This window comes from Lepisma saccharinum, chromosome 3 (assembly GCF_977018435.1).
Source record: "Lepisma saccharinum chromosome 3, izLepSacc3.1, whole genome shotgun sequence".
Taxonomy (NCBI): domain Eukaryota; kingdom Metazoa; phylum Arthropoda; class Insecta; order Zygentoma; family Lepismatidae; genus Lepisma; species Lepisma saccharinum.
The window spans coordinates 108,392,488-108,406,667 of NC_139231.1; the positions used below are offsets into that span (position 1 = coordinate 108,392,488).

The 14,180-nt window shown below is 36.1% G+C and overlaps 1 protein-coding gene across 4 annotated transcripts in view; it reads left to right on the forward strand.

Annotated features, from left to right (window-relative positions):
* The window catches only part of cib (thymosin beta cib), a 62,493-nt gene that overhangs the window by 39,936 nt on the left and 8,377 nt on the right, over positions 1 to 14,180 (forward strand). For 2 of the 4 annotated variants that reach the window (XM_083119132.1, XM_083119130.1), the window contains exons 2-4: positions 5,891 to 6,060; positions 7,736 to 7,849; positions 11,692 to 11,805. In XM_083119132.1, coding sequence (XP_082975258.1) covers positions 5,922 to 6,060; positions 7,736 to 7,849; positions 11,692 to 11,805 — 367 coding nt within the window. In that variant the 5' untranslated portion in view covers positions 5,891 to 5,921. The remainder of the gene's footprint in view (positions 1 to 5,890; positions 6,061 to 7,735; positions 7,850 to 11,691; positions 11,806 to 14,180) is intronic. The other 2 variants (XM_083119134.1, XM_083119131.1) reach the window with 1 other exon arrangement.

Consider the following 14,180-nt stretch of genomic DNA (forward strand, 5'->3'; position numbering starts at 1 on the left):
AAGTATAGGAACAATATGAGTGCCGGAAAGTGGGATCGAACTGACCTATAGAATCCTTCGCCCCGAATTGACATCGATTATTGCAACTTACAAAATAGCAGAACGTTTGTTAGTTCTATTGTTAATAACTGAAATAATGTCCATTTAGTACTCGAACAGAACAATTAAAGATAAACTGCGTTAGATCGAAAAATTGAGATGACAATACAGGCAGCAGGTTATGTTTTACCATTTAATCCAAAGAATAACTGGTTCCACAGTTTTCAAAATTCCAAAAATTAAGTTTTATGTGAATGGCCAAACAACATAAACTTCATGACTAAAATTTCTTACTTTTAAAGCTTTTTCTTCAGGTATCTAAAATTTAATAACAAAATATAATAACTGTGCATTTCAGAACACACTGCATGAAACGTAAAAATAAATAAATATAAAGTAAAAAGAGTTGTGCTGCATATTCACACTTCTGATTGATAGTGGCAAGTCTCCTCCAAGATATAAGGACAGTAATAATAATAATACGTTTGGATATTATTATGAAAATATAATTATTATTTATATTATTCAAATTTCTTGCGACGCCCATGAGAACAATTATGAACGTATGTCAAGTGGAAATCGGGCGAACCTCCCCCCCCCCCCGAAAATTTTTGCTACCTACGGCCATGGCCTGTTGAGCCTGTATACATTGTTTAAATGTGTAACCAACATACACTGAAAAAAGAAGTTTGAAGCATCAAAACGTCGAGTAAAAATACAACAGAAGGAACGTTGTGTTCATGAATGTAAAGAACTTCGGTAACACGGGCAGTTAAGAACTGTGCACATTTATTAGATTTTTGTTATGATTGAGTTTAGGGTCTTCTGTATACCTGTTATTTGCAAACCATTTCAAACATGGATGTCTTATCTAATTGGTAAAATATGTTTATTCTGAATTAAGATGATTCAATTATAAGTTTTTCCATTACTTCCTACCGTTTCAATCCATTGAAAACTTCGATGCACAACTGGAATGAGACCACGTCTATTGTAATCTTTCCTCCATGAAGTACTTAAAACTCATTTCTGAGACTGAAAATCCGATACAATCGAAAAATCTAACCCTGTTCATCATCGGATAATTTTTGCAAGGCTTAAGTTCAACACATTCTCGGACGAGTTTTCATTTGAAGCAGTTTGGTGAGGGCAGGTGTGTTGAACTGTGCTAAAAGGATAAATCAATTACAAGGTGCGACAAGTGAATAATCTCTTTTGTTGCCAGTCGACTCTGTTAAAAAAAAAGCATCCTGCTATTTCATCGTGACTCACCGTTGCTCTTGTCCTAATTTTCTCTACCAGATGGCCATCTCGTCAGACTGGTCGAGTGGGACCTTCTTTCGTAGTGAAAATGTTACTTTGTAGCGGTGGCAGCGACTAACTCTGCTACTAACGCACGGCGAGTGCATTTCTGGTTGTGAGATGGCAAATTTCTGAGAACTGAGCTCACTGCTCTTCAAAGTGCAGGTGTCGAAAAACACGTGCACTGAACACTGAAGAAAAGCTGTCATGTAAAACGTGCGTTAGTTTGGTTTCTGTAGCCGCCACTACTGTATTCTGTGATGTAGAATCAAAACACGCTGCATGTTTTAGTATTAATTTCAGAAGTGGTTTGTGAGGTTACGTCATAGTGCAATCGGTGGAGTGCCCCAAAATTTTGCAAAGGGCTGATTTTATTCCATAAAGCCGCGGTGATCTAGTCGGTAGGGCGTCTGACTGCCACGTGGGACACCCGGGTTCGATTCCCGGGGTGGGCGATCTAAGAGTGGTGCTGATCACATCACCTCCAAAATGACAATCGAGAATGTGTAGGACCCTATCCCACATCCCCTAAAAATGTGCCTTCATGGCACTGTGCTACATGCACGGGGATCTTTACCTTACCTGATTCTATTCCAATTTTTATTGCCAGCTGTAAAAATGTCTCGTATTTTCACGCAAACACCCGAGTCTCAGGGCGATTAAAATCCAGTTAATCTTTCCTGCACACACCGTGTGCGTTTTGATTTGATATTTAGCGTCGCTTTTCTTCCACTTTTGGCTAATCTCGACGAATGAAGAAACTCGGGAAATCATATTTTTTTGTTTACTTTTCGTACAATTTTGATACTGTAGTGAATTTCATGTTTCATCGCTACGACGCCAGAGATCCCGGGTACTACTCCTGCCCTGGGCATGGGTGTTCTTTGAGAGTGTCCCTTCATAGATTTCATCATATCACTTATTCTCAGTTTCGCGATTATCCAAAAGTTGCACAAAAGCGAAGTAAAATAAACCAAATCGATCAAAAAGCATTGTTTCGTATCAAAGAAGATTTTCATTTCGTTTCACTCTATTAGTGCATGTTAACTAATTTTGGATGAAATATGTGAACACTGCTATTATTATTACTTTGTCTAGAATATTATTTCAGTAATTTTGGATGTTTTTAAGTATGTCAAAACAATCCATGGAATCTGAAAAAAAAATAGTTGCTTTATTCGAAGCACCATCGTCCTACAAAGTGGTAATAACCGCACAGAAACAATTATTTTTATCTGGCGCAGTGCCTAGACAATGACGGTTATTCTTTCTAAGCGTGATCTCTTCATCAGGCTTGTTTAAAGGATACCCCGCATTCACCCTTTGATATGCCCCTAAGCGGCAAGCAGATTATCGAATCTTTCACTTGATTGATAAGATTACAGGAGGCCGGGCCGATTTAATTCCAAGCAATGCAATTATCTCGCTACCATAAGACGAATCGCTGCTGTCGGATGCAGATGTAGAGGAGGACGGGAGAATATGCTTGTAGAGTGGGATGCATTACAAAGCAAATTGTCCATCAGAATGTTTATTCCTTGCTTTACCCAATGAGAGCTCCAAGAATTGGAACAAAGCCCCAAACAATATGTTGATAATCTTTGCACTAACATACGTGAAAATTTAAAATTAATTCCTTAAAAACAGCATGGACAATTTGCTGAGCAATACTTGTGCATCCAATTGTACAGTGGGATCCATGAGTATTACCGTGCATGTTCGTGCACTTGATTTGACCCAATAAGAGCTTCAAGAATTAAAAGAAAACTCAAAACAAGCTATTGACAACTTCTGCACCAGAATACATAAAAAATCCATCGCTTAAAAACCCAAGATGTGAGAGAAAAATTAATAAAAAGTCATGGACAATTTGCACGGTAATACTCATGGATCCCACTGTACTGCTATTCTTTCTTCACTGCTTATCGGAAGGAATACTAGTACTGCAAGTATTTGAGGAACCGGAGAGATAAACAAATATACAAAGTTTGTTAAATCTAGTATGGGGGGGGGGGAGAGGTTGGTTTAATAAATTACTATGAAACCGTCTGGTCACTGGTGAGTAGGATTTATATCTGCAGTGACATTCATTGTCCATTTACACTAATCGTCCTTATAAGGGAAGGGAGGTGTCGGTGGGTACTGACGTACTATATACATCACACGATAGTGTAGGAATTCTTGCCGCCGGGACCTACATCTGTATGTTAAACTTCTGAAAAATATAATTAATCAAATAGTTGTAGGTACCCATAAAAGGCAATGATGCCGGAGAGCCGGTTCAGACTCTCATTTACGGCAAAAACTTGCTCTTAACGAAACAGCGGGGGTGGAAGCGGATCGGACGAATCAATATTTTGCACACTCACCCTAGCTGTTTCCAGCGGCTGGTCTTGTCTGAATGGTGAGGTAGGTTCCTCAGACGAGGGGGTTGGCACGTGCTGCCGAGACGGTCTCAACAGGGAAGGGATTAACCCCCTTGCCCCCTTCCCCGTATGAACGCTATTGCGTCATCGCTCAATGTGGGGAGAATGGTTTTTCAAAAGAGCGGATTATAAAATTCCCTTCTCTTAAGGGAAAGCTCCCGTTTACTGTGACTACTCAACTTGCACAGAAATTTCTAATCAGGTATATCTAAGAGCAGAGTGCCTAATATGAGCAGGCAGGTTAACTTAAGTAATCATGAATTCCCAATCTTTTTTTAAAAAAAAATCCGTATGCCTTGAGGGAACAGAAATTATTGACAAACTCCCAATTCGGGGCAAGTTGTAAATGGTGATCAAGTTGAATTCGTAGTTTGTAACACTGCTGATTCACATTAGTTTATTAAAATTCTTTTCCACTAACCACAAATAATGAAGGGGCCGTGTAATATCAACTTGGCGTGCGCACACAAAACAATGCTTATTTAGGATGTAAGTGCAAGGATAATATGTGAAAGAATGTTAATTTCGTAAATTGAAAAGTTTACATGCAATAGTACAGCACAAGAAATTTTGCACTTTTATAATGAATTTTAGCAATTTTGGAATATCAAGTTTACAAATTCCTTAAGAGGGAAGCTAACAGCAATGAGAAAAACACGAGCATATAATATTGACATTTTTAAGTGGCTTCTTAGTTGGTGAGGCTCATAATTTAATGTATATATGGCTGAAGTGTTGGTAAGAATTGACAATATAGAGAAAGTCTGTAATTTTGTTAATTTTCGGTATACTAACTACTTTTGGCCTCCTAATCACGAATCTGTTGTAAAAAACCGGGGGTCACATCTGGAAATTGTACATTTTGATTAAACATTGTTCGTTAGCCCCAAAAACCATCCACAGGTAGCCGCACAAACCATTGACGTTAGCCCCAAAAACCATCCACGGGTAGCCCCACGAACCATTCACATAGGTTAGGTTAGGCCTGTTAGGTTAGGTTTCATTAGCATTCATTTCACCCCTAAATTGATCGAAAAAATATAACAAAGGCGTGGTTAGAAACAATGACAGGAGATTACATTTTCGTTCGTAAAACTAAGCATGCATATATATATATATATATATATATATATATATATATATATATATATATATATATATATATAATTAAAAATTCAATCGGCTTTTTTTTTTTAAATTTCCAGACGTGACCCCCAGTTTTTTACAACAGATTCGTGATTATGAGGCCAAAATTAGTTAGTATACCGAAAATTAACAAAATTGGAGACTTTATCTATATTGTCAATTCGCTCTGAAGTGTTTTTCACTCTTGTTATGCAGTTAATAAGCATGTAATATCCTTTAGAAAAACCTAATGAGTTACTGAGAACATGTAAGTACTACTTGCACATGTTCCTTATTACAGTACATTAAAATTATTAAAGTTATTTGGACACATACTTTTGCTACTGGTAGTCTTGTATGCAAGTACTAGGTTGGCCTACTATCTTCTACCTAGCAAATTGTATAAACAGTCTCAAGTCTTTGCCAGCCTATTAATATGACAAGCATTCCTTAACTCCTTTGTAGAAGTTTATCAAAAAGTTCAATTTCTTAATATTTTATGAACACAAACATGATAATGTCCTTCGGTTTTAACGTGATTTACATTCCATGGACAGTGTAAGATGTTTCAAAGATGGCAGTACAAATGGAACACATTTATTAAACTATATAATATTGTCAAAATATATTTCAGATTTGAATGTACAGAATGTAGTTTGTTGTACTGGTTACTTTTAATCTTGACAATTTGTCCCCCTTGGGTTGAAATACAGCATGTCCATATTCATGCAGCTGAACAAGTTATAAACAATATGAAGAAAATGCATGAAAAGAGTGACAGCATTTACCTTATTTCTCCAGAGAACTTACAAGTCAAGGTTTATTTCTCTTTGAACATATGGCCAAAATCATTCCTGTATTGTCATTTTAGATTAGCTTACTAGTTTCACTTTAGGCTTTGTTGTGGCCTCGCTCATCTAAAAATAATGTTATGCCCCAATATCACAATTTTTATTTTTTTATATCTTAACTTTAAAACTGCTTTCTGTTCTTTCCAGGTTACCCATTCTAGTTAATTTAGTTACCAATATGTCAAATCCAGAGAGCCCGTCCCTCAAGGATCTCCCAAAGGTCGCTCCAGACCTTAAGACAGAGCTGGAAGGCTTCAACCCAGATAACATGAAGAGAGCCGCAACGCAAGAAAAGAATGTACTACCCACAGCAGAAGGTACGGACGCATCCTTTGCATTTCTGTAGTTAAATTTAATCTCGTTGATGTTGTGTTATAAAAAAATTCAAGCATGCTATGAAAGATTTGTCAATTTGAGCATATTGTTATTTATATAATACATGAGCCCTTAATGATACATTTAATTTGTCCCTAAAAGTTAATAGCTTCAAATGCGATGATAAATTCATTTTGAGCTATACTCTTTTGCTAAAGAAATACATGCATATAAATATTTTTGAACTTCAATGATCTACTCTGTGCTACATGTGAATGAAATTTTACTTTATTACAATGTTATTGCTAATCACAGCCTACATTTGGCAGATGATGAATGCTTATGGATTTTGTATTATTTACTTGTAGTGGTATAATTTTATTCATGTCGAGGCATGATGCAAGGCTTTCGCAAAGCAAGGGTAATTTAGCCTTTGATCCTACCAAAATATCTATGGATAGTTTCCCCCATTGTGAACAGATGGGGAGGAAATTTGTTGCGTGCAAGTATCCCTTAGTTATACTGCATAAATGGGCTAAAAAGGGTGCGTAGTACAGTTTAGAGATGGAATGTAAACTACAGAAATTAGCCTTCACTGGGAATCTAACCTGCAATGTCATTACGAGACAATTCTCAAAACTTTTAAACACTTTATAAGAAAACCGAATATATACACCTCATTTTCTGTGGTGTATATGAATGTGCTTACACTTTCACAAACTTACAGTGCTCTTGTTGAATTAGAGGACTATAATTGGGCTCTGCTTGTTGGGCTTCATGAATAAATATTAGTAGTATTGCATGTTATGTCGATACCAAATTATTTGCAACACCTTCAGTTATGGTATTTGTGTATTCTATCATCTGTGCCTAGTTATGCATAAAAATGTAGCTAATGCATGAATGGAAATGTTTGAGAACTGCAAATTGATTTCTGGAAGAACAAAAGTGATAATCTTTCACCATTGAAGTTACCTTTAAGAATTCTGCTAGATCTTGAGCATACTTTTAAGAAGGTCTCCCAAGTTTGAATTATCACAATATATTCCAAATTATGAAGAATTAGATTTTCAGAATTTCTCCTAGAACATTGTGAAGGATTTTATTCTTCAAATCTGAAGAATTGTATTTGCTATTTTGTAGATATTTCTAGTAGTTTTTAGGCAATATAATGAATGTTGAACCATGATGATGCAGACTGTTGTTTGGGGATTTCAAAAGGCTGTCATTTTCCTGAATCTGTAACTGAATCCTTTTAATTTGACGCTGAGACCATAAGGTCCAGCTAATCTTCATGACAATTTGCAAATCTTGAAATAATAAAAAAAATGCTTTCTGATGCATTGTGATGGGAATGTGGGCTTGGATTGTATTCATTTATTTCATTCTTTTCTTAAGGTAAGATAAGTTGCTTGAGCTTTGCATGAAATGGATCTTGAACATGAAAACTGAAGGGGAGTTTAGCAAAGGCATCCAGACTGTTTCACATTTGCTTCATTCCGTACATGCTTCTCGGCAGACACATCTATTTATGAATACAGTATGGCTTTCTTCCTTCATGTACGAAGAGCAAATGCACATCCTGTTTGTTGTGTTTTACGTTAATTAGTGAGGGTACATAGGAAGGTATTTTTAATGTTAGATTGCTGCATGTTGCATGATTATGCTTTTCTGTAGATGTCAAACAGGAACGCCAACACAATGACTTGATACAGGATGTCACAAACTTCAAACCAGAGAGACTAAAAAGGACATCAACACAAGAGAAAATAGTGTTGCCAAATGCAGAAGGTAAGTACTATTTCACTCTGTCTTTTAGAATGATGACTTCTTCCAAGCTTTACCTACCTTGATAGTAATCAACATTAACATTCACACTTCAAGCATAACAGAAATTGTTCTCTAAACAGATTTTTTTTTGTTAAAAAAAATGTACATATAGATACTCATTTTTGTGTAGAACTAATCTTGATTTATGATGAGAAGTGATGTAACACGGCATCTATCACTTGATCACCAACATTGTATTCTTCTCATTAACAATGTATTACCTAATTTTTTGCAGGATCACCTGCCACTTTCAGCACATTTTTATTTTGAATGTAACAATGGAAAAACTATTAACAATCTAATTGAAAACAAGAAACTTAATCTGTGAAAATTGTCCCTGCTCCTGTATGCAATTGATTTTCACAAGGCAAATGTAAAGTTGAATTAACATGATTGACCATAATGCCTGACATGGAATGTGAGACTGGCTTTAGCATTCTTTTAATGTCTGCATTTCTGTGCTATGTATATTTTTTTGTATTTTTCATGTATGGTAATATTAAAGATATAAAGAATCTGCAATTGTGTATATGTAGGAAAGCAATGTCAAGAGTGGAAAGCTTGGAAGAGTCAGCAGAGCTTGTACAGTCTGCGTTAGGAGTTTCTTGAACGGCTTTTAATATCTGCATGTTTGCATTATGGACAAAATTTGGTTTCGGAAGCTAGCATGTTCGATTATTCTCAATTCAGTGCTTCTTAGACCCCTGCTTGCCTCTTAATTTTGGTTAGTGTGCATGTAAGTGAACGGTAGGTTGAAAATACATTTACGTTCCTACCTGTAGATGCAGGATGGTAGACCTCCAAAAGAAGAAACTAATGTGGAGGGTGTTTCTACAGACAGTGGCAAAATTCAGTCTCCTGGCTTAAGTTTTTTCTTCAGTATGAACTCTATTACAGCTACGAAACAAATACACCTCAATAAAAAAATATTCTTTTCCTGCGGTTTTAACTAAAGTCGTTTTCACATGGAGAAACTGCAGTGTTGCCAATACAGCACTAGCTCATGTCGCCTTCACAATGAAGTGTTACATATTTTGTATATATAATGATAATTATATGTAATTATTAATATTATACTGGAAACATTACAGTTCACAAGTAAGGGGAACCTGGCACATGGGTTAGATTCAAGTTGCAACCCAAACAAACAAATGAGTTATGGCCCGCTTGAACTGATAAGAGGTCAATGACTTAAGCAAGGCATGTCATATTTCTATCTTGAAGCCCCATATCTTGTCACCTGTTGGAAAGCCTTTCAAGGGTTAATATGGTGTCTATGAATTTATGTGTAGGTTGGAAACTGAAAGGTGATCTTCATTTCAGTATTAATGTCCACAGTAATGTAAACAGAAACAACCACAGCACTAATGATGCTCACAACAGCAGCATTGGAAATAATTGTCAATTATTAAATTTAAGTAGTTGCAATTCTATTATAACAAACTGCATGAAGTTAATATTTTTACTGAATGGAAATAAAATAACTCGAAAACACTAGCCCGAATGCTGCGGTGAGTCAGCTCAAGATAGCCAGTCGTCTCCTTACTTCGCGTGGGGTTCGGGTTAAAAAGAAACTCCAAATGCATGGAAGTAATATTTCTGGGAACCTCTGAGTGGTTATAAAAAATAATTTCATTATTTTCTCCACAACTTTGTCGCTGGAAGTTTTTACTTGGAATTACAGAACAAAAAATGGCCAGCGACGACATTTTCTACTGCACGAATACAAAAAATCTTCACATACTTTATTTTAATATTTTTTAATGCGAATATGCTTTAAAGTATTGATAAATTCTGATCACCACCATCACCTATGACAATTAGAAAACAGTGTCAATTTTTTTCATAATTAATGCTTCAATTTTACGGCATGTTTCAACGTTAGGAATGAAAACAATGTAAAAATTTTGTTTTCACAGAAAATTTGAGTTTTTAATTTATCTAAAAATATGTAAGCAAGTTATCAGTTTTTTGTGTCCACCATCGTATTCTCTACAAAATTTCCTGCAAAACTGCAGGTACCGATTTTACGTAAGCTAAATTTGTAAATAGAGACATTTCACAACAGCGTGCTCGTATTTTCCCATAAGAAAAGCATTGTCCATAAGAGCCCATTGTGTCTTCTGAACGTGAAAACGACTTTAGACAACTTCTACTTATCATTTTAAATATATTAGTGGGGGAGATTGGAATTAGTATGCTCAATGCAGACAGTCCAATGTTAACGTTCCTGGAGGTACATTCTGGGAAGAGAGATAAAAGATAAAACATATTTTTTTTGCACAGACTTCAGAATGTTTGTTCTTTCTCTTGTGCCCTCCCTGTTCTGCTTTTTTTTTTTTTTTGAGGAAATAGTGCAAGGAATATTTCTATATCCTGGTGGATTTACATTGTGCACTGACCACATATTTCTAACTGCAGTGTTTCCAGCAGGGCTCGAAGTGGAAAATTTCTCGAACTGAAGACTTTTGTTAACATTGTGTAAAAAAGTAAAGTAAAGTGCTCCCCTGTGCATAGCACCACGCCATGAAGGCGTATAGGGGGTGTGGGGGTAACATTGTGTTGACTTTCTTTACTTTTTTGCCTCTGATTACTACAGTAACAAGATTAATGAGTAGTGAAATGTCATTCTGTATTAAAATTAATAATAGTTAAAGTTTCATGGGCAAAATGGCACCAGAAGTAACACATTGGAAAGGATCTTTTTCTCAGAAATCGCATGTTAATATTACAATATCTACATAAACACCAAATAATGCAAAATACATTGAATACGATGATTCTAGAATTTTCTTCTTTTTAAAATTTAAACAGACTGAAATCATGAAGGGTAGTAAAGGTCCATTGCGAGCCCTGGTTTCTAGTTCTTGACTGATAAAAGTAGGGATACTTTTGTGGGTGCATCAATGGCATGGAATGTGCATACCATACTACAGTGTTTCCACTACAAACTTAGGAATGTTCTGCTATGAAATAAGATTATAATCTGTGCGGATAAGGTAATGGAGATTTAGGTTGTGTAGTATGACTTTTACAACACACTTTTATTTTACACTTCTGTTTTGTTCAAGCTATTCAACACTAGTAACATAAATAAAAAAAAAATAATTAAAGTACTCCCCCTGTGCATAGCACAGAGCTATGAAGCACATTACATATGTATGGAACCTTATCTCTGTATACTCTATCTTTGTTATAGAGGGCGTGGGTGAACACCAGAGTTGTTATCCAGGAATGTTAACTGGAAAATTCTAGCTTCTTTTGACATACATGGCAGTTGGGTGCCTTAGCAATTGGATCACCACCGACAGCTCCCCAAAACTTAAAGAACTGCAGATCAGGAGTTTCAGTTGAGAGCTCGTAATGCCAACTTTCAACTAACTTAGTCTTCCTGCTAAGTAAAATGCTATTTTTTTTAAAAAAAAATCAAGCAGTTACTTCTATGTAATGCTTTCGAAATGTAAATGTTTGGTTAAATATACATAGCAAAAGCTTCGTTACCATATAAATGTATTATAAAAGATTTGTACATATCTGGTTGCAATAACTTTGAAAGGAACATGCAGGAAATTGTCTTGGAGATTATCTCCCATCACAAAATTCTCAGCTGAGAATCTGATGATCAGAAAATTGTGAATCTGATTTGAATTTGAACAAATTGAATGAGATCAATATCCGACATGATCACAACGACTGTGAGAAAGAAACTGTTCTTAAGACTCGGCAAATTGCAAGATAACTGTATTAACACACCTCGAGACATTTATTTTCCGGAATAAAAATCTTGCTTTTTTTGTTTGTAGATGTAGCTCAAGAAAAGACTCAGCAGGCCTTGATAAAGGGTGTTGAAGACTTCGATACAGCCAACTTGAAACCCACAGAAACACAAGAAAAGAACCCTCTTCCGGATAAGGATGGTAAGTTTTTTTTTTTTAAAAAAAAACAACCCTTTGTGCAATAATATGGCCTTAAAAACTGAACCAGAGCTAAACACAGTTGCATGAAATTGCAAAGAGCATGCAAGACGCTGGATACATTACACTAAACACAATGTGCTAAACATGAAAGCATTTGCATGATAGTTAAATAACACATGTCAAATTGTATTATAATTTATTGTAATACAAATAGCAACTTGCTTTAGAGACGAGAACGAGAATTATAAACAGATGCTTCACATAATACTGGCTTCTGCCATGCTGTACAGTACCAATGCTCTGTAAATATCATTAACACAGTGTGTTTTGATTCTGTACTATACACAAACTTGTGTGACGTTAAACTAAGAGTTCAACCTGGAAATGCAGAAACATCAGATAATTTCGCATATTTTCTTAGAAATTTCATTCTAGAAGCTTGTGTTATTTGGACTTCACAAGATGCACAAATGTCTACTGGAATTGGATTCCATTCAGTGTAAATTTACAGGGAATTGAACTTCAGATCATATGATTACCAAGAAATTGGGGGGATGAAAACGTTCTACATGTTAACGTATCACCCAGTGCTTTATGAAACTTCTCCCTAAAAAAGAAACTATACAAAAATACATGGACTGAAGGAAATGCAATCCAGGTGAATGTCATTGGTAGAATTGGCTTCATTTTTCATTCCCCAGCTTTGCTAATCTCGACTATCAGGATGACTGATGATTAGACTAAATTCGAGGTACACTTGTGCATACAACCTGGAACTTTTTGAGATGAGATTATGGGTCGTACATTGACTTATGATATGACATACATTGTAAAACTTCTTGATAACTGAACCTGGTGGTCAATGATTTGAAACATGTTAAGTTGGTTACTACAATGGATTGCACAATGTATGTAAAGGTTTTATACCCTGTACAAATGTGACACTTCACAAACCTGTTGAAGGAGTTTCTGGTCTCTTTGTACAAAGGCTGTCGAAGAGAAGGTGAGACTAATTCCTGTATAGGAAAACAGCGACCTCCATTGGCTAGCAAATGTACTAGGGTGAAAATTTAGTTCGTTACCTGCCGATTGAGACCAAAATGAGCGCAATATGTCAAAAAGTCATGACTGTATAGCAGTTAAAAGACAAGCATGTACATGGACCCCTCCAAGACTCATTAAAATGAAACAAAAAAATTACAAACCACAAAATTTTTATTCAGAATCACCCATATCGAGTAGGCGTACATCTTTTCCAAAATAGGCACCATTGACAGCTAAGCAAGCTTCCATACGCTCCTGCCACTTTGTGAATGTCTTTGATAATTCATCGTCAGGTAGCGAACTGAAGGAAACTTGTGCTGCGATGATCACTTCTTTGTTCGTCATGAAATGACGACCACGTAAAGTGGCCTTTAAAAGTGGAAATGGCCAAAAGTCGCAGGGTGCAAGGTCCGGACTGTATGCTGTATGCTATGTGCACTTAGCTCTCTCACAGACATATGCCTATCATCATGAATAATTGCTGCAACAGTATTCACTAGCATCTCGTTAATCACGGACGGTCTATGTCCAGGATGTGGAAGCAAAGCGCCTGATTTGCGCCCATCTTCGAACAACTTGTGCCATCGGTACACTGTGGCTCTACTCAGTCTGTCTTGATCGGCATATGCCTGTTGAAACATTGCATGTTTCCGCAGCACTTTTCCCTAAACGCCAACAAACGTTTATGGCTTGTCGGTGTTCATCTTGAATACTCATCGCGAAAAGCAATGTTATACACAAAAACCTGGAGAGGTAAACTAAACACGTTCCACGTAAATCAACACAGCTGCTCACTAACGTGGTTTCGCAACATGTGACAACTTGCTACGGAAACAGAATGAGTCATCCTACATGACGTGACTAGTGCCGAAACCATAGGCAGTGTTGCCAAGCCAGAAAAAAAATCTGTCTCACCTTCTCTGCGACAGCCTTTGTATATGCAGACTGGTTCTTGAGAGACCCTGTAGATACTTGGTGCAGACTGGTTCTTGAGAGACCCTGTAGATACTTGGTGAAAATGTTATCAGGTAATTAGTACTATAGTGATCATAATCTCACTACTTATTGCATTTATACATTACTAAAGAGATTTAATGCATATTGTTGTATATGTTGGAGCATGTGAATGATACAAGAGTGCTGCTTGTTAACAGTTAGCAATTATTTATGCTTTTGTGATGTAAAAATTGCCTGTTGAATGTTCATAATTGAATTTGTTACTAAGCAATTTAAAATAGCATGTGTAAATATATATATATATATATTTATTTTTGTTGCACCTCTGAATATCAGATGTATTAAGATGCCAAATTTTTTGCATGCTGTTGATA